Below are 27,821 nucleotides of genomic sequence, written 5' to 3' on the forward strand. Positions count from 1 at the left end.
GGGCTGGCTGTGCAGCTCCAGTTATTCCAAATTAAAATACCAGATTGTTTTCCTGGGGAAAATGGATTATAGGCTCAGAGAAAAAAATGTCTGCAGCTCAGGAATCCTCACTGCAAAGCTTCTCTCCCATCACTGAAGCTCTTTGCTACCAGGCAGAAGCTGGGGAGGGTGCCCTGGGTGCCACAGGCACCAGGCAGAAGGTTTTTCTTTCCCTTGGATCCCCCCATCCTGCATGCAGAAGAGGCAGATGTGACCCCAGAGCTGCTGCTCATTGACTCTCCTGCACTGCATGAAGCTTCCTTTATCCCCCAGCACCTACCAGGTGGGAATGAGGACCCCCACAGGTGCCCAGTGCCAGGATCTGACCTGATCCTGCCTGTCCCTTCCCGCAGACGCCTCCTGCTTCCCAGCCTGCTGCAAACAGAGGCTGAGCTGAGGGGCTGGGGAGCTGCAGCCTGGTGCTTTGCCAGGTGCCAGCATACCCCTAGTTCCACCAGTAACTCCGTGTGCTCCCTTTTCCAGGCTGTTAATGGAGAAGAGGGCGGATGACAGCCGGGACTGTGGTCATCACAGGTGGAATATTAGCAACTGTCATTTTGCTTTGTATCATCGCTGTCCTCTGCTACTGTAGGCTCCAGGTAAGGCTGGCCTTGGGGTTCAGGCTGCAGGAGAGACCTTAGAGCAGCCTTCCAGTGCCTAAAGGGGGTTACAGGAGAGCTGGGGAGGGACTTTTTATAAGGGTTTATAGAAAGAGGATGGGGGGAGTGGTGGGTGTGGATTGGAACTGGAAGAGGGGAGATTAATGCTGGAGATTAGGAAGAAATTCTTTCCAGTGAGGGTGGGGAGACACTGGAGCAGGTTGCCCAAGGAGGTTGTGGATGCCCCTTCCCTGGAGGTGTTCAAGGCCAAGCCAGATGAGGTCTTCAGCAACCTGGGCTGGTGGAAAATATCCCTGCCTATGGCAGAGGTGTTGGAACTGGATGATCTTTAAGGTCCTTTCCAACCCAAACTATGCTGATTCTATGAGCTGTAGCCTCAAAGGGTGTTACAGGGGGGAGGGCAGCCCACAGGCAGCCTGCTGTCCCCTGCCTGCCCTTCCCCAGGGCCGGGATTTGAGGAGCTGCCCCTTGGAGGCAGGGTGGGCTGGGATGCCCTTGGGATGCCAGCTGAGCCTTGGCCCTATGGGGCCATCCCATTTCATAGAATCATAGATTCACAGAATGGCTTTGGGCTGGAAAGGACCTTAAAGGTCATCCAGTTCAATCCCCCCCCCGCCTCCCACCAGCCTCAGGCTGCTCAAGGTCTCATCCAACCTCCAGGGAGGGGGAATCCACAACTCCCCGTCCTGTTTCCCTTTCCTGTTTCAGTACTACTGCTGCAAGAAGGATGAGTCCGAGGAGGATGAGGAGGAGCCTGACTTCGCCGTGCACTCCCACATCCCTCCGCTGCACTGCAACCGCAACGTAGTGCTGACCAATGGCCCTTCCCTCTATGCCTCCTCCCCCTTCGGCAAGAAACCCGCCCAGAGCCGGCCCAGCTGCCCCAGCTGCACCCCCTACGAGCCCCCCACCTTCTTCCTGCAGGAGCCCCCCGAGGAGCTGCACAACGGGGGGGACAGGGTGAGCTACAAGGCGGTGAGCCAGGAAGACCTGGAGCTGCCGGTCAGCGTCGGCAACCTGCAGGCTCTCAACCCCAACCGGCTCTCGGCCATGCGGGAAGCCTTCTCCCGCTCCCGCAGCATCAGCACCGATGTGTGAGGCTGCCCCAGCCTGCAGCAGCACCTCACACCCCACCACCACTGCTGGCTGCAGGGGTGGTGCTTTTACCACTGAGCAGAACTCTTTCCGTCGATCTCAAGGAGCACACCCCCGGCTGGACGTGTCTCCGCGGGCTGCAGGTAGAGCTGAGGCCGATGGCAAGAGAGAAGGGTAGCAAAAGAGCAACCCTGGAAAGAAGAGCAGAGGGGAGGATGGCTGCAGCTGGGACATGAGGGTTGGTTGGGTTGGGTTTTGTTTTTTGTTGTTTTTTTTTTTTTTCCCTAGAGTTGAGCTGCATTTTTCTGTCCTTTTCTAAAGTGGGTTTTGATATTGTGAGTCCTTTTGTACGGCCTGAAAGCCCCTCCTCGACGTGCAGCAGGGGCACTGAGCACAAGCAACTCATCCCAGAATCCCAGCATGGTGGGAAGTTGAAAGGGACCTCTGCAGATCAGCCAGTCCCGCCCAGGGGCACCCACAGCAGCTTGCCCAGGAGCACAATGCCCAGCTGGGGTTGGAAGCTCTCCAAAGAAGACTCCACAACTTCTCTGGGCAGCCTGCTCCAGGCCTCCTGCACCCTCACAGCACAGAATTTTCTCCTCCTGTTCAGGTGGAACCTCCTGGGTTCCAGTTTGTGCCCATTGCTCCTTGTCCTGCCAATGGGCACTACTGAGAAGGCTCTGGCCCCATCCTCCTGCCCCCTACCCTTTAGCTCTTGCTAAGAAGTGATGGCTGCCAGTTGGCTCATGCTGGGTGTCAGGAGTTGTCTGTTGCTGTGTGCTGGGGGCATGCTGCAGCTGATAGCTCCTGGCCCTTATCTGCAATGTGCAAACCCCCACCCCCCCACCACCACACAGCCCCACCATGGGCCCAGAGCACCCACAGCAAAGCAGGGCTGCTGCTGTCCACCCTTCCCCCACCCCCTCCATCCTGCAGCCTTGTGTGTGCACATTCCTGCCCCACATCCCTGCCCCATATCCCTCCTCACATTGGTCATTTATTCCTGGCTGATCCCAGCCAGGGTTAGGCTGGACCATGGCTGCACAGTGTGGCCATGGAGCCCACCTGATGGAGCTGGGCTGGCAGGTTTGCAACACCCACTGTGTGCCCTGGCTATGGAAAGAGCACACAGCAGAGCTTGGGATGGAGCTATCCACCCACTTACTCTCTGGACAACCATCACCCTGCTCCAAATCATGCCACATGTGACCTCTGGTTGAGGGTTGGCCAAGCAAGAGCATGGCCATGTCTGTGCCCACCCCCTGCCCCCCCGCATGCACCTTTTTCCATGCATTTGTGCTTTTTCTTCTTCAAAAAAAACAAACCATGACACTTTCTCCTCATCCAGGAATGTGGCAGAACAGTTTGGGTTCAGGCAAAGCCTTTTTTTGTTGTTTGTTTGGCATTTTTGAGCTGTTTCCCACAGCTGGCCAGCAGCTCCACCCAGCTCCACTGGCTGTGACCTGCAGGCACTGAGGGCCTCCCTCTGCACTGAAGGTGCTGTGAAGGACCTGTTTGGATAATCCAGCTCTTGGAGAAGCAGAATCACACACTGTGGATGTGAGGACTCTCTGGTGGCTCAGTTCCTCCTCTCTGACCTCACAGCACTCCCAGTTTGTCCTACAAGGCCTCCTCCTTCCCCCAGATCCTGCATTATTCAGGTGAAAAGCATCCTGCTGGACGTGGGGACTTGGCTGGTGGAGGCTGGGCTGGCTGCAAAGAGCCTCAGGGCTGTGCTCTGGGTCAGTTCTCCTTTCTAAAGACAAGATGGGGAGCATCATCTGCTCCCTCCCCTGCTCAGCAAGACTGTCCACAGCCCACTTGGATCTTTTCCTTTTGACCACGAGGGCTTTGAATCCCACAGGAATCCTTTTGAAGTCCAAGTCAAGTCTTTGCAAATGAGTATCTTTGACTTCCTTTGGGGGGGGAGGGGTTCTGGTTGGGGAGGGAGGGTGGGGGGCTGTGACTGGGGTTGGTTTCATACATGTTTAATATTCTGGGCTGGGTCTCTGTGGTGCTGTGTCCTAGGAGCACCATGTCCTTGCTCCAGGGGGATAGCAGCCACTCAGGCTTTGCTCCTTTGTACAGTTCCACTAGGGATTCTTTCCACGCATCAAACCCTCCTCTTTGCATTCCTTCTGACTCTACTTCCTTCCCCCCTTCCTCTTCCTTCCCCCCTTCCTCTTCCTTCCCCCCTTCCTCTTCCTTCCCCCCTTCCTCTTCCTTCCCCCCTTCCTCTTCCTTCCCCCCTTCCTTCCTCTTCCTTCCCCCCTTCCTCTTCCTTCCCCCCTTCCTCTTCTTTCCTCTTCCTTCCTCTTCCTTCCCCCCTTCCCTTCCTTGTCTTCTCACTGACCTTCACCTGGTGATCTCTTGTACAGGACTTGGGGAATCACAGCGGGGGAGGGGGGAAAGCCAAAAAAAGAAAATAAAATAAACCTCTTTGGCAGAGGTTTGGAGGCTGCTCTTTGTGTCTCTCTGTCTTCAAACACAGGGTCTGGGTGGTGGAGCTTTCACAGCAGGTTCCCTGCTGCTGAGGGGAGCACACCCATGGGTACAGGGGATGCTAAAGAGCCTCAGTGAGTCATGTCCATGGAAACAGAATGACCCCAGGGGAAGGTCTTTTCTTTGCTGGTACTGTATTAAAGCTCTTTGCTTGCAAACTCCTGAGAAACTTCAGAGCTGCAGTTCCTGAAGCTACACACATAACCCCCCCACAAAGGGCCTCTAACCATCCTAAAATCCCAAGAAGGCCAACAGCATCCTAGCCTGCAGCAGGAATATTGTGGCCAGCAGGATAAGGGAAGGGATCCTGCCCTGGTAAGGGATGACACTGGTGAGCACACACCCCAAATTCAGGGTTCAGTTTTGGGCTCCTCATTCCAAGAAGGACACTGAGGGGCTGGAGCAGGTCCAGAGAGGGCAACAAAGGTGGGGAAGGGTCTGGAGAACCCAAGCATCTCTACCCAAGCATCCACAACTGCCCTTGGCTCAGAGCTGCTCATCTTCCCCCTGGCCAGCAGGCAACTCAACAAGTTCTGCCACCATTCTTCCCAGCAAACCTGTTCACAAAAGTGGAGAATAAAGCAAGCTCCCCACCATAAATATGACAACTTTATTACAATATCCAGGAGGAGTACAAATTACTGAGTAATGTGGATAAAGTTCACTGTCTGTAAACAAATATATTAAAACCAAACCAAACCAAACAAAAAAAGAGAAGAGCATTTCTGGTGATATAAAGTGCAGTTATGTTTCCATATTATATACAAGATGTCAGCATTGGGGGAAAGGGAAAGGGGATGGGGGGAGGTGTAAGGACTATGGAGCTACCACTTGGTTAAGATCAAACCCTCTGAAAAAGTGTACACCTACATATTACACAAGAAGGGCTCAGGCTTGACTTCATTCAGCAACCAAAGAAAGAAATCAGCTCCCCACCCAGCTAAGGAGAGCACCCCAGGGCTTGGGGATAAATTAGGAGAGAGGCACCAACCCAACCCAACCCCCCCCCCCCACCACACACACACACCTGGGGAAGGGAAACTTAGACCTGACCAAGCTCACACCTTCATAGGGTCATAGAAGGCATCAGGCTGGAGGGGACCCTCCAAAGTCATCCTGTCCAGTCCCCCTGCACTCAGCAGGGACATCCCCAACTACAGCAGGTTGCTCAGGACCACAGCAAGTTTGACCTTGAATGTCTCCAGGGACGGAGCCTCAGCCACACCCCTGGGCAGCCTGTTCCAGTACTTTACCACCCTCCTAGTGATGAGCTCCCTCCTGCTGCCCTGCCTGAATCTGCCCTGCTCCACTTCCAAACCACTGCCCTCTCCCCACAGGCCCTTCTGAACAGCCCCTCCCCAGCCTTCCTGTAGATCCCCTTCAGATACTGAAATGCAGCTATAAGGCCTCCCCCCAGAGCCTTTTCTCCAGGCTGAACAGCCCCAGCTCTCCGAGCATGTCCTCAGAGGAGAAAGGTTCTCCAGCCCTCTGATCATCTTCATGGCCTCCTCTGGACCCCCTCCAGCAGGTCCACATCCTCATGTTGGGGGCTCCAGAATGGGACACAGCACTCCAGGTGCAGTCTCACCAGAGCAGAGTAGAAAATGAAGGAGAAGTCCTTGTGAACCACAAGGAGGAGGAGGGAACTCAAATATCCACGACTCTATCTACAGCCCTGGTAAGGGAGGTGCAGGGAGAACAGGCTGGCAACAGTGCCAGCAACCTTCCTCTGCACCAGAGAGGGACAAGGAGAGCAGTTCAGCATCGGTGGGAATGAAAAATAAAACCAAGCCCATCAGGCTGTGGGAGGTGTGGTGCTTACTAAATGGTACCAGGAGCCCTGGGCAGGGGAGGTGCAGCCCAGGGGTGCTGGGGGGCACTAGGAGTGGGGCGCACGGCAGGAGCGGCAGCAGGCTTTGCTGTAGTACCAGTGGCTGCACAGGTTGACTTTGATGGCCAAGGCACAGTTGGTTCCTGCCTGGTCTTGGCAGCTGTCATCTGGAGAAGAGAGGGCAAAAGGTGTTGGTAGAGGAAAGAAAAAGAAACAGCAAAGGTAGGAGGTCGTTCTCCACCATGGGCTGTGCACAAAGCAGCTGTAGCTGGCACCTCAGAGAGCCAGGGAATGGGTTGGGCTGGAAGAGATCTTTAAAGGTCATCAAGTCCAACCCCCCTGCAGTCAGCAGGGACATCCCCAACTGGAGCAGGTTGCTCAGAGCCCCAACCACCTCGATGGTTCCATGGATGGGGACATCTCCTACCTCTCTATGTAACCAGGGCCAGGGTCTCATCACCTTCAGTATCAAAAATTCCTTCCTCCTCTTTAGTCTTAATCGCCCTCTTCTAGTTTCAGACCATCACCCCTTGTCCTCTCACAACAGATCCTGCTAAAAAGTCTGTTCCATGGTTTCTTCTTGACCCTTTAGTTTTAATCTCCCTCTTCTAGTTTCAGACCATCACCCCTTGTCCTCTCACAACAGATCCTGCTAAAAAATCTGTCCCCTGTTTCTTCTTGACCCCTTTAAATACTGAAAGGCCACCAGAAGGTCTCCCTAGAGCTTTCTCTTCTCCCGGCTGAATGACCCCTCACCTGCCCTGCTTACCCTCCAGAACTACCTAGGACACAGTGCCCCATGACCAGGGCACAGGAGATGACCTCTCCCCTTTACACCCTCCCTGCGATCGGAATCCAAGCGAGGGTTGGTAGAAGCTAAGATGCTGGACAGTGCTGCTTTGGTGGGGATCAGTGGCAAACCAGTGCTGGGGGGGGTGCTGGCAGAGGCAGGGCTCACCTGGGGGCTCGGTGGGGCAGGGCTGAAGGTCACAGGTCTGCTTGCCCACCGGCTTCACCAGGGGGTCACAGCCCCGCACGATGTCCTTGCCTTGGTAGCACTTCACATCCCGCATCCTCACGCCGATGCCACAGGTTTTTGTGCACTGGGGAAGAGAGAGAAGGGGTGAGGGGAGACCCCCAGCATCACAGGGGTGAGGGGAGACCCCCCAGCATCACAGGGGTGAGGGGAGACCCTCCAGCATCACAGGGGTGAGGGGAGACCCCCCAGCATCACAGGGGTGAGGGGAGACCCTCCAGCATCACAGGGGTGCCAAGCCAGGATCTGCTCAACCAATCTGGAGGTGTCAGGGCAAGGAGGTGACCTCTTCCACTGGCTGATTTTCATGCCTCAGCCCCACACTGCTGGCCTCTTGCTCCATCTTTGCTTCCAGCCCCATTCTGCCCAGGGATATGTGGATGCTGTCCCACCCTTGGCACTGCCATCCTCCCTCCTGCCCTACAAACAAACTGTCTCAGTCCATAGGCTGCCCCATGGCACACAGGACCCCCCCCAAGCAGCACCCCAAGCGTGGGGCTGTGGAGTCAGCAGCTCTGCACATCCTGCTGTGGGTTTGCAGAGCTGCTGCAGAGCCTGGCACTCGCTGCTGCTGCCCCTTGGATGCCTTCTCAGGCTGGGATTACAGCAAGGCTGCTCTGGCTAATTATGGGTTCCAAGGAGGGTTTCTGCAAGACTAAACAAAATGAGGTGCCTGGAGCATGGAGGAGGAGGAGGGTGGTGGTGGGGAGGGCTGGCAGGGAGATCTTCACAGCTCCTCACCCACACTTGCTGGGCTCAGACCATGACTGCTGAATCCCAGCTGCCTGTGTGGACTACACAGCATCCTGGGGCAAAGTCTGCTCCCAAACCTACATCCCCAGCCCCTGCATCCCTCCCCAGCCCCTGCATCCCCAGGGTAGCCATCCCAAGGGCTCCACCTACCCTCAGCCACACTCCCACCAGTGGCTGCAGGGAAAAAAAAAGAAAGGAAAGAAGAAAACACTCAAAGCCAACCCCAAATACTTCCTCCCCTCATTCCTCTTCTCCCTGAGCACAGCCAGTCCCAGCTGCACCATGGCACAAGCTGTCAGTGCAAGAAAAGGTCCCCCCTGGGCTGTGTCCTACAGAGCTTCATGTGAAGAGTCTGGAGAACAGGGCTGCTGAGGTGCAGCTGAGGGAACTGGGGGTGTTTAGTCTGGAGAGGAGGAGGCTGAGGAGAGACCTCATTGCTCTCTACAGCTCCCTGAAAGAAGACTGGAGGCAGGTGGGGTTGGTCTATTCTCCCTAGTGACAAGTGATAGGATGAGAGGAAATGGCCTCAGGTCACACCAGGGGAGGTTTAGGTTGGACATTAGAAGTAACTTCTTCCCTCTAAGGGTTCTCAAAGACTAGAACAGGCTCTCCAGGGAGGTGGCTGAATCCCTGGAGGTGTTGAGAAGATGCAGAGATGTGGTGTTAAAGGACATGGCTTAGCTCCAGCCTTGGCAGAGTTAGAGAATGGTTGGGCTGGATGACCTTAAAGGTCTTTTCCAACCATCATGATTCCATGAATTCTATCATCTCCTCAGGGTATTTTGCAGGCAGTGGGACCCTTGGTCCATGAGGCAAGGGCACCACATGCTGAGGGCATGTACAAGGCCAGATTGAGAAGGAGAGCAGATCTAGAGTGGAGATTAGGAAGAAATTCTCTACAGTGAGGATGAAGAGACACTGGAACAGGTTGCTCAGGGAGGTCGTGGATGCTACATCCCTGGAGGTGTTCAAGGCCAGGCTGGATGAGACCTTGAGCAACCTGGGCTGGTGGGAGGTGTCCCTGCCCACGGCAGAGGGGTTGGAACTGGATGCTCTTTAAGGTCCCTTCCATGAATCCACAAAGGATATCGTTCCCCACTTCTCCCTACCCGGATCCCCTTGGCTCCTTCCCTGCTCACCTCGGACCAGGGGGTGGTGTACCACTTGAAGCAGGGCCTCTCAAAACAGGTTGTCTCCTCCACAGGCTTCTTGGCCACGTCACAGTCGGCAGGGCCGCGGGTCTTGACCTTGCCGTTGACGATCTCCAGGCAGAGCACAATCCTCTTCTTGACGCCCCGGCCGCACGTCGTGTTGCACTGCGAGGGGCAGCAGCAGGGCTGAGCTGAGGCACCCCCTGCCCCCCACCCACCCACCAGGGCATCCCTCCTCCATGACCCTCCCCACCCCTAAACCCCAGCCCAGGGGTTGGGGGCCACACTCACCCGCTCCCAGTCCTGTGCCAGCCAGTGGGAGGGGCAGTTCTTGTCCCCGCAGGGGTGGATGGCCAGGGGCTTGCTCTCCAGGTGGCACTGGGACTCGGGCACCACGCGCCCGTCGCTGGTCTTGCAGTAGACGTGGCGAATCATCCTGCCCTGCCCGCAGCCCCCGCTGCACTGCAACCACAGCGGGCAGGGCGGGCACTCAGTGCTGGGGGTGCCACGGCTCCGTCCTCACCCCCACCGCGGGCACAGGGATGCCTGCGTGGGGCTCGGCCATCCTCCCCTGCCCGACCTTCCCCACATCAGGGAAAGAGACTTCAGGCTGCTCAAAGCCTCACCCAGCCTGGGCTAAGTGGGAGGTGTGCCTGCTCATGGCAGGGGGGTTGGAACTGGATGACTTTTAAGGTCCCTTCCAAGCCAAACCATTCTGTGATTGAAGCTTGAGAAGGGGAGATTTAGATTGGAGGTCAGAAAGAAGTTCTTGGCAGTGAGGGTGGGGAGACACTGGGACAGGTTGCCTGGGGAGCTCATGGATGCCTCCTCCCTGGAGGTCTTCAAAGCCAGGCTGGGTGAGGCTTTGAGCAACCTGAGCTGGTGGAAGGTGTCTCTGCTCATTGCAGGGGGGTTGGAACTGGAGGATCTTGAAGGTCCCTTCCAATCCAAACTATTCTGTGATAATCGGGGTTTAGCTTAAAACAGCTGGAGGGAAGTTCAGTGCATGCTTCCCTAGGCAGTCCCACCACAGCCAACACATCCCATGGTCCCACCACGCAGGTGCTGGGCAGAACTCAGCATCTCATAGGTCAGGCAGGAGGGAGGAGCCCTGGGGTGGCTCAAAAAGAGGTGAAGGCCAAGGGCATCATGCAAGGGATTGCAAAGGGCTGGGCAGGTTCTGCCCTGAACAGCAGTGGAGGCAGCGAGGGCTCCTCAGCTCCTTGGTGGAGCTGTGAGGAGTTTGATGTGCTGCTGCTGCCATGGAAACTGCTTATTTTTAGCTGCTGCTAATGTATCAAATCTGGGTAAAAATAGCTGGGTAGCTGGGGATGGAGGGGGAACTCTTGGAGCAGAACCATGCAGGAAAGGGGGAAAGAAAGGGAAAATGAGGAGAAAAGGGAAGGGGGGGGGAAAAAAGAAAAAAAGGGAAGGGGGGGAAAAAAAAGAAAAAAAGGGAAGGGGGGAAAAAGGGGGAGAAAAGGGAAGGGGGGAAAAAGGGGGAGAAAAGGGAAGGGGGGAAAAAGGGGGAGAAAAGGGAAGGGGGGAAAAAGGGGGAGAAAAGGGAAGGGGGGAAAAAGGGGGAGAAAAGGGAAGGGGGGAAAAAGGGGGAGAAAAGGGAAGGGGGGAAAAAGGGGGAGAAAAGGGAAGGGGGGAAAAAGGGGGAGAAAAGGGAAGGGGGGAAAAAGGGGGAGAAAAGGGAAGGGGGGAAAAAGGGGGAGAAAAGGGAAGGGGGGAAAAAGGGGGAGAAAAGGGAAGGGGGGAAAAAGGGGGAGAAAAGGGAAGGGGGGAAAAAGGGGGAGAAAAGGGAAGGGGGGAAAAAGGGGGAGAAAAGGGAAGGGGGGAAAAAGGGGGAGAAAAGGGAAGGGGGGAAAAAGGGGGAGAAAAGGGAAGGGGGGAAAAAGGGGGAGAAAAGGGAAGGGGGGAAAAAGGGGGAGAAAAGGGAAGGGGGGAAAAAGGGGGAGAAAAGGGAAGGGGGAAAAAGGGGGAGAAAAGGGAAGGGGGGAAAAAGGGGGAGAAAAGGGAAGGGGGGAAAAAGGGGGAGAAAAGGGAAGGGGGGAAAAAGGGGGAGAAAAGGGAAGGGGGGAAAAAGGGGGAGAAAAGGGAAGGGGGGAAAAGGGGGAGAAAAGGGAAGGGGGGAAAAGGGGGAGAAAAGGAAGGGAATAAAAGGGAAAAGGGTTTGCCTACAGGTCTGTTGGAGCTGGGAGCTGCTGGGAAGGATGAATCCAATCCAGAACTCCCAGCACCAGGGCCCCCAGCGCGGCTGCGGAGGGTGCCAACTGCTGTGACCAGGACGGGCACTGTGCCGCCATCCCCGGGCTCTCACCGGTCCCCAGTCGGAGACTGTCCACTGGCGGTCGCAGGGGGGCCCGGTGCAGTTCTTCTCGGCCAGGGGCCGGGCGCTGGCGTCGCACAGTTTCTCCTCCTCCGAGCAGCGGATGTCCCTCGTCACCACGCTCCGCTCCCCGCACCGCGCCGAGCACTGCCGGCAGGGGACAGCGGCTGCCATCAGCAACGCCACCGGGACCTGCTGCCCAGAGCTTTGCGGGACTGACTTTAACACGAAACACGACAACGTGGAGGCAGCATCCCGGGAGGGGTTAAAATAAAAACCCAAGCGTGTGACCACTTTGGGACGTGGTTTAGTGGGCACGGTGGTTGATGGTCTTAGAGGGCTTTGCCAACCTGCAAGATTCGGTGGTTCTAAAGGCTCAGAACAGACACTGCCCAATGAAGAGGGGGTTGTAAAACAATCCCTAGCAAAGCCAAAATAATTCACGTGGGAGGTGGGACCTCCTTCCTGGCACCTTGCAGGTTGAAGAGGCTGCCAAGCAATTAGCGGTGAGAAGATCTCAGCCATGGACTGAGATCTTGGTTGTCAATGCCAACACCTTATGAGGAGTCAAAGACTGGGAGAGACTTATGGTGAGTAGGGACCTGAAAGGGATCCAAGGCTTCATTTTAGGGGAGAAAAGAAAAAAAGTTAATGGGGTGTGTTGGTGCACAGTGGGGTCGTGGTGCATGGTGGGGTAGTGGTGCATGAGAGGGGTCGTGGTGCATGTTGGTCCACGTGCAGTGGCTGTAGCTGGTGTCCTATATGGTAGAGTCTTTGGTAAGTTTCACTCCACCAATGCAACTTCAGAACACGGTCAAGTGGTCATGGAGGTGTTGGGTGGACAGCTGGACTCGATGACCTTCGAGATCTCTCCCAACCTTCACGATTCTACCATGGGAACGGAGAAGCGGAGCCCTGCATGCTTCACCCTCAGCGCTGCCAGGCCAGCAGCCCCTTGGGGACTTACCTCTGACCACTCTGACATCTCCCACTGGGGCCCACAGGCTGGGTTCTTGCAGACCTTGCGCTCGTCCGGCCGGGTGATGTCTGCGGACTCGCAGAGGTCGCTGTAGACGGAGCTGTCGAAGCCTGGGGAGATCATCTTCCAGCAGCGCACGATGCGGAACTGGTAGCCCTCCCCACACGTCCGTGAGCACTCACTCCAGCTGCTGGTCTCCCACCTGTGCAGGCAAGAGGGGATGGGCATGGGGCACGGCTGTGCCAGGGCTGGGGCATCATCCCGTGGCAAAACCCCTGCCTGCCATCGGCTGGAGGGAGATGGCTGCAGTAGGAATGAGCTGCAGTCAGCTGCGAGTCAGCCGGCATGGAAGAGGTCTTCCCATGGGATGGGAGGTCTTAACCTATGGTGATTTCACCCAGCAGATCTGATCTGATGCCCACAGCAGTGGGTGCTAAAGCCAGACTGCAGAGGCAGAGGAGGTGCTGGCACTGGCGCCCTGACTGCTAAGGGTTTGTTGTCCACTCCCCAGCTGCAACCCCACCAGCACATCTCTTAGCCCTGCTTTCTGCCCACCTTTGAGCTTTCTGCCCACCTTTGTGCTTTCTTTTTGGCCTGATCAGCTAAAGTATGGAGAGGACCAAACCATCCATCACACCCTGCAAATCCCAGCAATAAATGTCCCACAAAAGTGTCTGAGCCCTGGTGGGACAGAGGTTCATGTACCACCAGCAGTCTAGCTCTGCTAATGACACCAGATGGGATGGAAGAGCTGGGACCTGCTCCAAGACTGCCCCAACATTACAAAAGGGGAGCAGCTCCTAAACCATGGGAAAAGAGAGAAGCAGTCAAGATTTCTGCAGGACACTCACAGGACAGTGATTGAAGAATAAGCTAAAAACGTAAATGGATCAGGATTCACATTCTCTGTTGTGGAAAGACAGGGAGTTACTGGAGAGAGTCCAGAGGAGGCTACAAAGATGCTGAGGGGCCTGGAGCATCTCTGTGAGGAGCAAAGGCTGAGAGCCCTGAAGCTGATGAACCTGGAGAAGAGCAGCCCCAGAGGGGTTCTGATAAATGCTCAGCAAGACCTGAAGGGCAGGGAGCAAGAGGCTGGGACCAGGCTCTTCTCAGTAGTGCCCAGTGACAGGACAAGAGGCAATGGACACAAACTGGAACCTAGGAGGTTCCATCTGATCAGAAGATTCTGTGCTGTGAGGGTGCTGGAGGCCTAGAGCAGGCTGCCCAGAGAGGTTGTGGAGTCTCTTTGTGCTAAAATCAGAGTGGAGAGTAGAGAACCTTTCAAGTTCACCCAGTCCAACCCTCCTGCAGTCAGCAGTAACATCTGCAACTAGAGCATCTTCCTCAGAGTTCCAACAAGATGACCTGGAGTGTTCCCAGCAGCAGCACCATCCGTCTCCCCACACTTTTCTTGCCCTAGTTGCAGCTTCCCCTGGCTTTCAGCCTTACCATGAGAAGTTCAGTGAGATCTTAGACTGCCAAGGTTCTCCTTCACAGCTACCCCAGGTGAAAGCAAACATTCTTCAGGGACCAGGCACCATTCCTGGACATGCATTGCAGGACATTCCATTGCAGGACATGCACCAGGCAGTTTTTCTTCTCCCTTCACCTTGTCCCTAAGTCTGACACCATCAGAGTCCTCCCCCTTTGGATGGGCACTGCTCTGTCCTACCCATAACTGCTGCTCCTTGCAAACCCTCCAAGCAGCTCAGGTTCCAAACCATCATGGAGCTGCCCCAAGCCACGCAGCCTGGCCCTGGCCTGCAGTCCTGCCTTTGGGATAGAGCCACAGGAGAAGGGAAACCTTCTGAAGGACTTCCAGCACCACATCAGAAGGAAAACCTCCTGAAGGATTTCCAGCACAGATTGCCCTCTGCAACATCTCTTGCCTTGCCACAGGCAAACCTCAGGGCTGTTTAGGATGCTGAGGGAAGCAGGAGGCTGGATCCATGGCATGGTTTGCAAGCCCAGTCCCCTGCACCCAGCTCCCAAACGTTCCCACTGCCTCTGTGGTTTGAAGCTGGGCTTGATCTTGATGGGACCCCCAGGGTACAAACCCTGCCAGGATTTAAGGAAGTGTCATGGGTTAAAGCTTATGCCTTTAAGGACCATGGACTACAACCACAGATAGGAAGTTTTAACCTGGCAGCTTGAGCTGAAGCCCAGAAGGAAGGTCCTGCTGCACCCTGCGCAGACGCAGCTAGAGGAGGAGGAGGGATGAAGGTGCCACAGTCTCATCCTTACTGCCTCCCCCCCGACAAATCCACACCAGCCCCCTCCCCAGAACACACCCACAGCAGAGCAAGCCCTGGTGAGGTGGTACCTTGGCTGGCACTCTCTCCCAGCACAGAACTCATGGATGGGCTCGGGCCGGGTCATGGCATCACAGTAGGTATCGTCCACTTCGATCCCATCATAGCGAACACACATCGCATATGTGGACATCACTCCTGGTGTCAAAGAGAACACACACACACAGCAGAGGCTGCTTGGTGATTGTGGCATCCAAACTCTTTGCTTTTCCCCTTTTTGGGTTTTGTGGTTTTGTTTTCAGCTCTATTTCCCAAAAGTCCTCCCGACAGAAAGCAGCAAAGCCAAACTTTCTGGCCCCTGGGATGGATGCTGCCAGCAGGGGAGGTTCATGGTGGCCACCCAGCCAGCCTGGGCAGTGTGGTTGAGTTTGGCTGGCTCTGAAGGTGGGCATGGCCACCCCTGCCAGGGCTTGTCACCAAGATCAATGTGTGACTAACACCTTGGACAGGAAGCACTCAGGGCAAGGAGTCTGCTCAGCAGCTCACAGCCACCTCACAGCCAGCAGGGTGGGAAGCACAGAAAATGATCCCCAAGCTTCTCCATCCTCCCACTCTCTCTCTAGTCATTACACCCCATTTATGCCCAGGTGCCCCCAAGTGCAGGCAACTCTTGGGGCCAAGAAAGAGCTCCTGGGGGGCTTTGCAAGGAGGCAGCTACCCCTCCTGCTCCCCCACCACAAGCAGGCAGAGCCAGTGTTGTCACACCCAGGCCTTTTCCCCTACAGCCTGCTGTGCCAGAGTAAATGTTGTCAAACCCATTCTGGGACCTGGCTGGGGACCAGGAGGCTGCTCTGGCTACAGGTAAGAGGAATTGCAGCTCTCAACAACATGGCTTACATGGAACTCAAAACGCCCACCAAAATAGAGGGCTCCAGTTCTTGCCATGGTTCAGCTCCCCTGTGCTGTGGCATTCAGAAAAGGCAAGGAGAAAGGAGAACTTTAAGTCAAACCTCTCCCAGCAGGGCAGAGCAGCCTGGCCAAGGAGGGAAAAATTGTTCAGAGGGGATCAAAGAAGTTCAAAACCATCCCAGAACATGTGGCTGGGGAGATGCCAGGGAAAGGGACAGCTTGTAAAGCTCCTGCTGCTGGCACACTGCAGATCTGTGCCTGCTGGACAAGAACAAATGCTTCAAACCCTAAAATCCTCACATTTGGTCATTTAGGAGATGTGCCTTAGATTGCACCTCCTCTCTCCTCCTTTTTGCTTTCTTTCTTTCTTTCTAACTCCAGAAGCACCACAGGGTCTGGAGTATTTCAGGCATGGTGCAGGGAAATGTAGACCCACACACAGGCTTCATCAGCAAGTGATGGCTTGCAGGGACCAAGGGCTAAAGGAGGAGAGACATCAGATGGCCTGAAGCTTCTCCAGGGACCAATAAATAAATAAATAGGGAAAAGTGGAGCAAAATGAATAGAGGCTCAGGTCTGATATCCCTGGCATCTACATTGCTGCTCCAGCTTTCCACCCTCACAGTCGAGATCAGGCTCCAGGGTGGAAGGAGTGGGAGAAACAACAAAACTCAAAAAGCTAACTGCTGTTTTGTTTCCTCCCAGAGCTGAACCGTCTTCAAAATTTCACTCTGTGGAGAGGCAGCTGGGCTTTTTCAAACCCCTCTGAACAGTCAAAAAGGGGAAGAAGGCAGGAAAAAAAAAAAAAACAACCCAACTAAATGGAGGCACTATGCTCTAGTATGAGATGACAGAACGAGAGGAAATGGCCTCAAGTTTTGCCAGGAGAGGATTAGGTTGGACATGAGGAACAATTTCTTAGTGGAAAGGGTGGTCAGGGAGTGGAACAGGCTGCCCAGGGAGGTGGTGGAGTCCCCATGCCTGGAGGTGTTCAAGAAACCTGTGGCCATGGTGGTGTTGGGTTGCTGGTTGGACTGGATGAGCTTAGAGGGATTTTCCAACCCAAACAATTCTCTGCTTCTGTGCTGCAACTCAGCAGAGGCTTGGGGATCCTGCTGAGCCCCAGCTTGTCCCCACTGGGCTGGGAAGCAAAGGTGAAGCCCAGAGCACACTGAAGGGAAGGTGGCTTGCAGGAGCATGGACATGAAGACCCAGTCCCCAATGTGCCTGTGAGGTCAGCAGGCCTTGCATGCTCTCAGCCCCCTGTTCCTCTCTCCTCCCTTGCCCCCAGGCAGAGAGCAGATTTGGGGTGATGCTAAACCAGCTCCAGAGTTCACAACCTCCCCTAGACATCACCAGGTTCCTTCCCATCCCTGACAGACATAAAAGTGACTCACAACACCAGGTGATTTTCAGCAGTTGTGCAGAATTGGGCTGCTTCTTATAACTACCTGTGGTGCATGTAGAGCTGCAGGGTTCATGGGAGGAAAGCTTCCACCTGTACATGTCAGCAGCACTCACACCTTGGCCCTTTCTCAACAACTTCAATCTGTTTCTAGCGATAAGCAAACAAAAAAAAACCAAAACAAAACCAAAACAAAAACAAAAAAAGAAAGAAAAAGAAAAGAAAAAGGAAAAAAAAAAGGAAAAGAAAAGAAAACAAAAAGGCAGTTACAAGGCAAGCAGTGAAAGGCCACATCAGACACACACACAGCAGGCTGCAGTTTTGGTTGGGTTTGGGTTTGGGAGGGGATGTGCTTTGTTTGGCAGTTGGGTTTGGTTGTTTTGGTTCTGATTTAGTAATTATTTATTTATTTTCCAAATGTTTGTTTTCTTTTTTTTTTGTGGGCGGGGTTTATTCGTTTAGTTTGAATCAGGTTTTGTTTTTGTGTTTTTTTTTTTTTTGTTTGGTTTTTATTTTTTTTTTTTTGGTGGATTTCACAACATACCTGTCCTGAGCCCCAAGTAGAATCCCCAGCCCGGTTAGAGGCAGAGCTTCCACTGTCTAGAAATAGAGAGAATGGGATAAAAATACCCACAAGTAGAAACAGTTCAGAATTTAAACCAAAAAAAAAAAAAAAAAAAAAAAGAGAAAAAAAAAAAAGTTGCATTTTTCTGCTCAGATACACCTGGCCCTTGGCAGACAGTGACTAAAGGTGCAGTATCTCCTCCCCTTGCCTCTCCAGGAGGCAGCTTGCTCGAGGTGGCTGAGCATTGGTGGGGTTGTTTTTGTGGGGCGGGATGGGGCTGCTCCAATCTCAGCATCTCACTCCAACCCGTGGCACAGGAGCTGGGGTTGGCTCCTCAGGGCACACTTTGCTTTTAAACACCATGGGCATGCCAGCTTGCCTGCCCTCTCTGCCCTTTGCCACTCTCCCTTTGGTTGGGTTTGTTCTTGGCGTGGGTTTTTAGGGAGGTGATGATCTGCCTCTCTCCTACTCCACGCCAGGGAATGCCACGAGGAGTAACAGGGTCAAGCCTGGTGCGTGAAAAAGCGTTTGGCAAACCAAGAAGAAGAGCTTCTCCCAGGTCAGGTGCCAAACCAAGAAGAAGAGCTTCTCCCAGGTCAGGTGCCAAACCAAGAAGAAGAGCTTCTCCCAGTCCAGGTGGCAAACCAAGAAGAAGAGCTTCTCCCAGGTCAGGTGGCAAACCAAGAAGAAGAGCTTCTCCCAGGTCAGGTGCCAAACCAAGAAGAAGAGCTTCTCCCAGTCCAGGTGGCAAACCAAGAAGAAGAGCTTCTCCCAGGTCAGGTGGCAAACCAAAAAGAAGAGCTTCTCCCAGTCCAGGTGCCACCCTACAGACACCAGGGATACTGCACCTTTACAACCAAAGGCTTCGATTCTCTCCTCATACCTTTGCTCAAGCCCTCGACACAGCTACGCTGCAATAAGCCTCCAGGGTTTGGATCCTGCCCTCCACTTGGCTCTGACCTGGCGAGATATGCAGCTGGTATGATTTCTAGGCAGCAGAAGCTCTGAAATTGCCCTTGTTTAGTTGGGAAGGGTAAGGAAAACGTTCAAGTCCAGCCCTATCCAACCCAGCTCGGTTGCGAACTCAGCCGTTCCCTTTCCGACCCACCCTCGTCCTCCCCCTGCCAGCACTCAGCCTCCAGAAGGATGGAAAACAACCACCACCACCTCCTGTCCCCTGCTGATTTTGCCTCTGTCAGTTTGGCAAGTGGTCACTTCCTGCCTTTGCAGTGGAACCAAACCGAATGTGCCTATTTGTATGGGGGGTGGGGGGAAAAAAAACCACAACCACCTCAGCTCCCTGTTCAGAGAGAAGCTTTTATCTTGCCCAGCTCTATTTGGGCACCCACAGCAGCCAAGCCTGGGTGCTGCCCTTTGCCACCCAACCAGGAGAGGACTCACAAGATGACAGTTTTTAGGCAGGATCCATTGAAACATGGTCAGCAGCTGCTTGTCTGGGCTTGGATTTGCCTGGGAAATGGGACACTACCTAGATCCTCAGCCCACATCCTGCTCCAAAGGAAACACCAAAGTTCTCCATCACCAGGGCTCTGTCTCCCGTGGAAGGAGAAAATAATCTTCCAAATAAGCTTTAGAACCACATCTGAGGACAGAAATCTTTCCAACAGTGCCTCTTTAATGTATCTGAGCCTAAATGGGGAGCTTCATCTCTGTGTAATGAGGGCTCAGGGACAAATTTCTTTCCAGACAAAGCAGGCATTTGGTCACAGGGCAGCGTTCAGCTCTCTTGCCACTGCAGAAACAAAACTGTCATTTTGTTCCCCTCTCAAAGCAAACAGCAGCACATTGGCCCTCAGAACTGGTGGCCTTTGCTCCTGGCTTTTGATTTTTCCTTTTTGTTGCAAGTTTTATTCTAAACTGAAGTGTTTTCTTCCCTGCCTGCACCCAGCTTCTGCTTTTCAATCAATGGCACCTAAAATTCACACCAGTTCCTCACCCCCAGCTGCCCAGCTTCCCAAAAATCACCCCCACAGCAGAAGAGGAAACCTAACAAATGCAGAGGAACACCACAGATCAACATCCAGACAGGACAAAGGGTAACAGGCACAGGCTTGAACAGAGGAAGTTCCATCTAAACATGAAACTTCTTTACTGTAAGGGTGCTGAACCCCTCCAGCAGGCTGCCCAGAGATGTGGTGGAGTCTCCATCTCTGGAGAGATTCCAAACCCACCTGGATGTGTTTCTGTGTGACTTTCTCTAGGTGAACCTGGCTTGGCCTCAATGATCTCCAGAGGTCCCTTCCAACCCCCCACCATTCTGTGATTCTGTCCCTGGGATCACATTTCTGGGGTTTATTTTAAGCAAAATGGGAAACTCGTGGCTCCTATTGGCAGGATCATCCCTGACCACACAACATGGCATGGGATGAAGCATGAAGGGTGCTTGGATCTGCCCTGGCATGCCACAGAAAGGTTTGACCTGCTACAGGAGAGGAAAAATCAGCACTGCATCCCTACCATGGTACAAGAGCCACCCACCCAAACCCATCCCAGTAGGGTTTGTCCCCAGAGAGGGACTAGAACACAGCATGCTGGTGCAGAGTGCTCCTGCAGCTGGAGGACTCCATCCACACTAAGGAATACCACAGCTCAGAGAGACATGAGATGCTCCACCTCTAACCAGCACTGTCCCACCTGTACAGCCTGGCTGGTTACAGTCAGCAAAGGGAGGGTCTTCCCTGGCTGCTTCACTGACAGGGAATGACAAAGGAGCAGAAAGCCAACATCCATCCCAGAATGAGCCTGGGAAGGACTTAGGAGGTCTCAGATGCAAACTCCTGCCCAGATCCAGGCTGACCTCAGCAAGGTCCCACAGAGCCTTGCACCATCCAGTTTTGCTCACCTCCAAGGGTGGAGATTCCCCACCCAGCCCCATGCCCAGGGCAAGAGGTTTTCCTTTGTGTCATTTCCTTCAGTGAAGCCTGTGGCTGTCCCCCTCCACTCCCCTTCCTTCTGGAGGAGCAAGTCCAGTCCCCAGTGCTCTTCACATGCCTCATATTCCACCACCCTGGCACACCAAACCCAAACCCACATCCTGCTGCCAGCAGGGGCTTTGTCCTGCTGAGCTGGGTGCCAGCAGGAACTTTAACCTCAGCCTCATTAGGCTGAGCTGAGGCTCCTCATCTATAATTCCCACATAGGAGATACAGTTCAGCATTAGGATTGGAACTGGGCTTGAAACTTATGCCAGGAATGGTTGGAGCAGATGATCCTTGAGGTCCCTTCCACCCTGGGATTTGATGCTTCTGTGATAATAAACACAAAGCTGGGGGGAAACACTGAAATCCTGGGCACACACAGGCTGGCCCAGCACAGTCCCTCCTGTCCCATCTCCTCACTCATCCCTGCAGTGGTGGCAGAACAGCCAGAACCCAAACCTGCCAACATGCCCATCTCTCCCTCCTCCACAAGTGCCCCCACATGCAGAGGCTCTGTCAGTGCCCTGATGGGATTTCCTGAGCTGCCAGGAAGGAGAGCAATGGCTCCATACTGGAGGCCTCTTGAAATGAGGAGCAAGAACCTTTGGTGCCTTTTTCTCCCCCTCTCGACCATGTTTCCAAACAGGATGGCTCCTGCAACCCAGCTACCCCACAGCTACCTTCAGTGGCCTTTCAGCCCTTCCTCTGCTGTCCCACACTGAGGAACAGAGACAGCAAAGAGCAGAGCATCTCTCATCTTGAGGGTAGATTTAGACAGATCTACTAGACTGGAGATAAGGAAGGCATTTTTGACACTGAGGGTGGTGAGACACTGACCCTGGTTGCCCAGAGAGCAGGGAGATGTCCCCTCCCTGGAAGCATCCCAGCTCAGGTTGTCTGGGGCTCTGAGCAACCTGCTCTAGTTGCAGATGTCCCTGCTGGCTGCAGAGGGTTGGACTGGATGAGCTTTAAAGGTCCCTTCCAACCCAAACCAGTCTGGGATTCCAGGCTATAGCCCCAGCTGGACCTGGTTAGTGCAAAACCTTTTTGGATATTAATGTTTAGAGCTGAAAACTTCCTGGTTTATTCCAGGCAGAGGAAGAAGAGGGAACACTGCAGAATAAAGCCAAGGGAAGAAAGGTAGGGAGGAAATGGCAACTCTGAGTGTCCTTGCTGAAAGGCTTTAAGTCCCTGCCCCATGTTACCAACAGATGGGCAGCCAGGGGTAGTGCAAGGAGATTTTTAGCACCAAAAAAATCTGCCCTGGAGCCGCTGGGAGTCTTTTGGGTTCATGCTGGAAATGCTGAGCTGCCCTGAAATTCAAACCATGTGAAGGTCCCTGCATTCCCAGGAGGGAGGGAAGCACAAGCCCCATTTATCAGCTACTGGGAGGGAGGTTTGGGGTACAGGGTGCCAACTGAGGCCACACTGGGAGCATGCCAGCGACCAGGGGAGCTCCAAGGGCTAGGCAGCCCCTCCTCAGCAGAGCTAAGGACATGTTTGCTTTGGCAGCTGGAGGCAGAGTTTCCAAGCCAAGCCACAAGAAGAGATGATAGACTCAACCCCTTGGCAGTGTTTTGCTGTGCTTATCATTAAGAACTTTGTTGATATGTTTGGCTTCATGGACATTTTCTTGAGCAGAAGTTTCTTTAGCTTAAGCTCCTTTAAGTTCTGGGTAAATCCAGCTAACAAAAACCAGAGAGCCTCTGCTCAGGGCTTTACATCCTCTGAAACTCAGCATCACCATCTGTGTTTTACTGGTGCTGAAGACTGGGAGAGAGAAGAATCAGGAGACCCACGAGGGAGGTTTGGGTACCCTGGGTCCTGAACAAGCCTTTGGGGGTTCACAGTGAGGCATGAAGCCACAGCTGTGTGCCTGTGACCTGGATGACTCCCAAGATCCTGGTTTGAGATCAAGCTCTGGGGAGTGCTCCAACGTGTGGCTACACACCAAGGGGAGCTAACTGCTGCTCTGCAGCAATGGTCCCACCTCAGTCCACAGCTGCCCACACTGGGAATGAGCTCCCATGGGCAAGGAATAAAAGTGGCTCTCAGACAGCCCTTGGGTACCTCAAAAGAGGTGGCCCCTCTGAGGCCACATCTGAAGTGCTGGGTCCATTTCTGGGCTCCCCAGTGCAAGAGGGACAGAGAACTGCTGGAGAGAGTCCAGGGAAGGATACAAAGATGCTGAGGGGCTGGAAACATCTCTGTGAGGAGGAAAGGCTGTGAGCCTTGGGGTTGGTGAGCCTGAAGAAGAATAGCCCTAGAGGGGATCTGAGCAATGCTTAGCAACAGATAAAGGGTGGGGGGCAAGAGGCTGGGGCCAGACTCTGCTCAGTGGTGCCCAGGGACAGGAAAAGGGGCACTGGGCACAAACTGGAACCCAGGAGGTTGTATTTGAATAGGACGAGAAAGTTGTTTGGTGTGAGGATGCTGGAGGCCTGGAGCAGGCTGCCCAGAGAGGTTGTGGAGTCTCCTTGTGTGGAGAGCTTCCAACCCCAGCTGGGCACTGTGCTTCTGGGCAAGCTGCTGTGGGTGCCCTGCTTGAGCAGGGGGTTGGACTGGGTGACCCCCAGAGGTTCCTTTCAACTTCCCACCCATTCTGTGATAGAGCCTAGACACAGACTCACAGACAAGCACTAACCTGAGACTCCCTTTCCCCCAGCCCACCCTTGCCTGGACAAGCTCTGCTGCTGAAGACAGCTGAAGCCTTTTTTCACCTTCCCTCTGCACTTTCTAACTCTCCAAACCAGTCATTAAAATGCATCCTGAAGTGATGATCCTAACATCAATCAATGAGCTGCCACTTGATGTTCTTGTCAAAGCAGGGACTAATTGCACTGCATCAAACCCAGGCTATTTCTGCAGCCCCTACAGCACAGCTCCTGCTGTCCTGCTCTGCCTCTCAAGCAGAAGGTTTAGCATTCAGGACCATGCCTGGGAGCTGCTGGAAGCATCTTCCTGCCAACACAAGCGAGGAAGATCGTGGATGGCAGTCACAGGGTGGGTAAAAAGGAGCCAGGACCAACTTCTGCTGCATTAGAATTGGAAGGAAGGGACCTGGGGAATGGGAGCAGAACATCAAGAGAAGGCCAAAAGAAGAGGCTGTGGCTCTCATGAGGTAGGACAAGCAGAGAGTCATGCAGAAGCTGGCAGCCATCAGCATGGACTTGCCAACATCCCCACTAAGGAAGGTGGAGAGTTTTCCTCTTCCTCAAATGCTCTCTTGACTTTCTGCTCCCAAACCTCTTGCCCTTCCTGCCACATCGATCCCCACCAGGAAGCTTCCACATCCATCACTCTACCCCCCACTTACCTTCTGGCTTCCAGAGCAGGTGGAAACCATGCAGTGGGGTCTGCATTGAGTACAGGGCTATGACAAGTCGAGAGCAGCAAGAAAGAGGATTCAGTATCATTAAGGAGGTGTCTCCTACCTTGCTTTGTGGGTTCTGTTCCCTTGAGGGCTGGTGATGGTGACAGTGGCATTTGGAAAGGGCGTCTCTGCAGAGCTGTTGGTGGCTTTGCTGTTGCTCAGCTCCATGTAAGTGCTGTTGATGGTGTAGGTCACCAAGCCATCAGTGTCCTCATAGTCAACATAGAGGCTGTCAATGTGTGGCCCCACAGAGTTGATTGGGTCTCCCTGGGCGAAAATGCTGTTCATGGTCATGTTGAGCACCAGCTCCTTGGAGTCTGAGGTCTTCTCCAGCAGCTTGGCCGTGATGGCGTTCTCCAGGAGGAACTCCCTGGAAGTCAGCCTGGGGTCGAGGTCTCTCTGGTCATGGTCTGTCTGGTAAGTAGACCTGGTTACGTTTGAATCTAGATTGGAGCCAACAGGGGGGAAACAACAGTGACAACCACAGAATGCACTCAGCCTGGGAGGAGAAAGCAGCCCGGGGCAGCAGGGACATGCTGGAGCCTGAGCAGCCACCCGGGACCCTAGAGGCAGGAGTGGGGAGGGCTTGGGAAAGGAGATCCTCATGGGGCTGTAACCCCTTTGGGAAGGGTGTGAAGCTCTGTGGGTCTCATCCATGGCCAGAGGAGAGCTCAGCACCTGCCAGTACTTCCCCCAAGCAATAGCAGAGGTCAGAAAGGAGGATGTCCTCCTGGCCCCAGAGCCCATGCAGCCATGCTGGGAAAGCACTCAAGGCAGTTTGGGGGTGGGATGACCAAGGGAGCAGAGGGGGAAGGAGGTTGCTGGGGGCTGTGGAGAGGTGGGAAGTGATGGAAGATGTTGTGACAGGGAGGTTTGTGCACCCAGGGCTCCCTCCTGCCCTAGGAGTGAGGCAAAGCACAGCAGGGGAGCAGCGGGGAGCCCTTACCCACGGCCACTCCCCACCCACCAGAAACCAGAACCTGAAGGGCAAAGAGGATTTCTGAGCAGAGCTGTTTTAGAAGAACTTTCCAAGGTTTCCAAAACACAAACCAGCAGCATCACCAGAGGTAGAAACAGAGCATTTCTCAACAAGAGCTCTGAGAAGCAGAACAGTGAGGCCCAAGTCTCCTCCTTACCTTGGGGTGGTTTGCCCTTCAGTTTTGGCTCACAGTCAATTGTTTCTGCTCTTTCATAGACCTCATTGGTTTCCTGACCTTTGCTCAAGTTTAACTCTTCCTCGGTGTCCTGCCTTCCAAACACCTGGTTCTCCAAGTCCATCCTTTCCCTGGAGAGTTTCCCAAAATAGGTTGCGTTGTGCTGGATGAAACCCAAAGGCACATCTCCATCAAACTCTCTGCTTTCTTCACTCTCTGACTCAGAGAAGGTGTAGTAGATGGGCTGCAGGTTTTTGGAGTGGGGCTTCCTCAGGAGGGTGTACTCAAAGGTGATGGAGGGGTTCTTGCCGTTCTGATTCCAGACCTGGCAAACAGATGTGAAGTTCTCAGCAGGTGCAGTGAGGAGAGAAAGCTTGGGGTTCCTTTTGGACTTTGGCAATCAGCAAGCAGTCTGCTTCCCATCACATTGCCACCTTCTTGCAGCTGGAACCCAGCACAGTTTTCCAAAGGTTGTTTGGCAGCACTGCCCTGGGGATTAGCCACAGCTGAGGGACTGGAAGCCACAGGTCAAGCTTCCTCCTCTGCTGCCGAGCAAGCAGAGATTTGGGGGAGCCACTTCAGAAGTTACACATCACCACTTGCAGACCCCTTTTGTGTGGCTTTATGAGAGGCACAGATAGCTACAAGTCAATATCTGAAGGGGACCTACAGGAGAGCTGAGAAGGGACTGTTCAGAAGGGCCTGTGGGGATAGGACAAGGGACAATGGTTTGAAACTGGAGCAGGGCAGATTTGGGCTGGACATTAGGAGGAAGTTCTGCACAATGAGGGTGGTGAAATACTGGAACAGCTTGCCCAGGGATGTGGTTGAGGCCCCGTCCTTGGAGACATTTAAGATCAGACTTGCTGTGGCCATGGGCAGCCTGCTCTAGTGGAGGTGTCCCTGCTGACTGCAGAGGGGTTGGACAAGATGACCTTTGAGGGTCCCTTCCAGCAGCTCCAATGGGGATGAGGACTCACTGCTGATGCACTACAACCTCTTAGTGGTCTAATGTTCTTTAAGCACCCAAGAAACCATCTCTTCCTTTTCTAGGGGAGTCTGAGGGCTACATGGAAGATGGCAGCAGCTGGGCCCTGGCTGGCTGCCCAGAAGATGAAATGATTTTTTCTTCCATGCCTGGTTTTAGGTACTTTGCTTTCACGTAAGAGTTGGGGTTCAAGTTTTGTGCACTTGTCTAAGCTAGCTGACCTAATTTCTCATTTTATTTTTCCTGCCAGGTAATTGGGATAAAAATGCCAAGGAGAAGAGAAGAAACCACCCCACGGTGCCTGAGGCATCTCCTCTCTGCAGGGAGAGGGGCAAGCAAGCCCACACTCATTACTCACAACATTTTATCCAAGCATGATGACACAAACCCAGCAGATCCTGCAAGGAACTGGGCACAGTGACTGCTCCCACTCCCTTCCTCAAGCTGGGACACCACAGCAGGGCTCTGCTTTTATGGCCACCTCTTCCTCAACCCACCGTGGCTCTTTCCTTCCCCATCAGGAACTGGAAAAGTCCAAGCTCACCATGATGTTCAAGCCTTGGTTGGTTGGTCCTTGGGCCACAATGTACTCTATGCCTGTCTCATAGACATCCATGGGCCGGCGGTACTTGAACACCGTGCCTGCAATGTTGAAGTTCTTGGGGCTGTCAACTTTGTAGTTCCCATTGAAGAAGTAGTAGCCAGCTTCATCAGCCACAGCTTCCAAGGAGAGAGGAAAAATCACTGTCACCACAGGTATGGCACTTGGGCATCCAGGGGATAAAATTGCTAAGAGTGTCACAAAACCACAACCAGGACAGGATGGGGAATTTCCAGCCTAGGGAGGCCACAGCTGGAATGCTAGGTTCAGGTCTGGGCTCCCTAGTTCTAGACGTACAGGGAACTGTTGGAAGAGAGTCCAGAGGAGGCTACAAAGATGCTGAGGGGCCTGGAGCATCTCTGTGAGAGGAAAGGTGGAGAGATGCCTGGAGAAGAGCATCCCCAGAGGGAATCTGTGCAATGCTCAGCAAAAGCTAAAGGGTGAGGGGCAAGAGGCTGGGGCCAGGCTCTTCTCAGTGCTGCCCAATGGCAGGACAGGGGCGGTGGGCACAAACTGGAACCCAGGAGGTTCCATCTGAACAGGAGGAGAAACTTCTTTGGTGTGAGGGTGCAGGAGCCCTGGAACAGGCTGCCCAGAGAAGTTGTTGAGTCTCCTTCTCTGGAGAGGTTCCAAAGCTGCTGGAACAGCACAACTACAGGACAGAGGCTTTATGGAAGTCCAGTGGGACAACCTAAGCATGAGAAGAGCCCTAATGCCTGTGCTGAGAAATTCCCATGTGAATGCAACTAGAGATTTGGGTTAGGGCTCTAATCTCTACAGGTGCAGGAGGTCATTCCTCCCCAGGTGCAGGAGGTCATTCCTCCCCAGGTGCAGGAGGTCATTCCTCCCCAGGTGCAGGAGGTCATTCCTCCCCAGGTGCAGGACTCTACACTTGTGTAACATCTTCAGGAGAGCAGGTTGCTTGTTTCTGCATTCAAACCATGCTCAGCTTCACCTTGGAGAAAGCAGGAGGCAGTGTGGGAAGCCCCAGGAGGTGATACCCACCCAGGACATCTGCAGACTTCTTGCGTTCCACGATCTGGATGTCCCTTGCTCCAGCAGGAATGTGAGTGACCAGGGAATAGCCTGTGGGAAACTACAGATTAACAAGAGGGAACTTGTAACACAAGAGGCTGAAGCAAACCCTCCGTGGTCAAGAGTGCAACACAGCAAGCAAGCTGGCCTTGGGCCAGAGTTCTTCTTAGCAGTTATGGATTTAAACAGTTACCTAATGTTGGTCACTGGCTGGTTGCAAAAAGGATCTCATTGATTATTGAAGAGGGTGTGAAGTATG

The 27,821-nt window shown here is 53.9% G+C and overlaps 2 protein-coding genes across 2 annotated transcripts in view; one reads left to right on the top strand and one right to left on the bottom strand.

The window, feature by feature from the left end:
• Nucleotides 1–545: 545 nt before the first annotated feature.
• FAM163B (family with sequence similarity 163 member B) lies at nt 546–1,757 on the top strand. The gene is made up of 2 exons (XM_054393646.1): nt 546–638; nt 1,368–1,757. The coding sequence occupies exons 1-2, from the start codon at nt 546–548 to the stop codon at nt 1,755–1,757; spliced, it is 483 nt and encodes a 160-aa protein (XP_054249621.1).
• Nucleotides 1,758–6,135: 4,378 nt separating this feature from the next.
• ADAMTSL2 (ADAMTS like 2) overlaps nt 6,136–27,821 on the bottom strand; it is a 29,528-nt gene continuing 7,842 nt past the window's right edge. The window contains exons 7-18 of the mRNA XM_054393642.1: nt 27,533–27,613; nt 26,471–26,646; nt 24,921–25,263; nt 23,846–24,227; nt 16,954–17,057; nt 14,665–14,791; nt 12,330–12,543; nt 11,354–11,509; nt 9,319–9,489; nt 9,016–9,192; nt 7,046–7,190; nt 6,136–6,254 (exon numbers count right to left, since the gene is read on the bottom strand). Of these exons, the coding sequence (XP_054249617.1) occupies nt 6,136–6,254; nt 7,046–7,190; nt 9,016–9,192; nt 9,319–9,489; nt 11,354–11,509; nt 12,330–12,543; nt 14,665–14,791; nt 16,954–17,057; nt 23,846–24,227; nt 24,921–25,263; nt 26,471–26,646; nt 27,533–27,613 (2,195 nt within the window). The remainder of the gene's footprint in view (nt 6,255–7,045; nt 7,191–9,015; nt 9,193–9,318; nt 9,490–11,353; nt 11,510–12,329; nt 12,544–14,664; nt 14,792–16,953; nt 17,058–23,845; nt 24,228–24,920; nt 25,264–26,470; nt 26,647–27,532; nt 27,614–27,821) is intronic.

Source organism: Indicator indicator, chromosome 28 (assembly GCF_027791375.1).
Source record: "Indicator indicator isolate 239-I01 chromosome 28, UM_Iind_1.1, whole genome shotgun sequence".
Lineage (NCBI taxonomy): Eukaryota > Metazoa > Chordata > Aves > Piciformes > Indicatoridae > Indicator > Indicator indicator.

What these genes read in the sequence shown, in the direction of transcription:
- FAM163B (XM_054393646.1), top strand. Translation starts at nt 546, where the DNA reads ATGACAGCCGGGACTGTGGTCATCACAGGTGGAATATTAGCAACTGTC. An exon ending in TCTGCTACTGTAGGCTCCAG is followed by an intron (nt 639 to 1,367) that starts GTAAGGCTGGCC and finishes TTCCTGTTTCAG; the next exon opens with TACTACTGCTGCAAGAAGGA.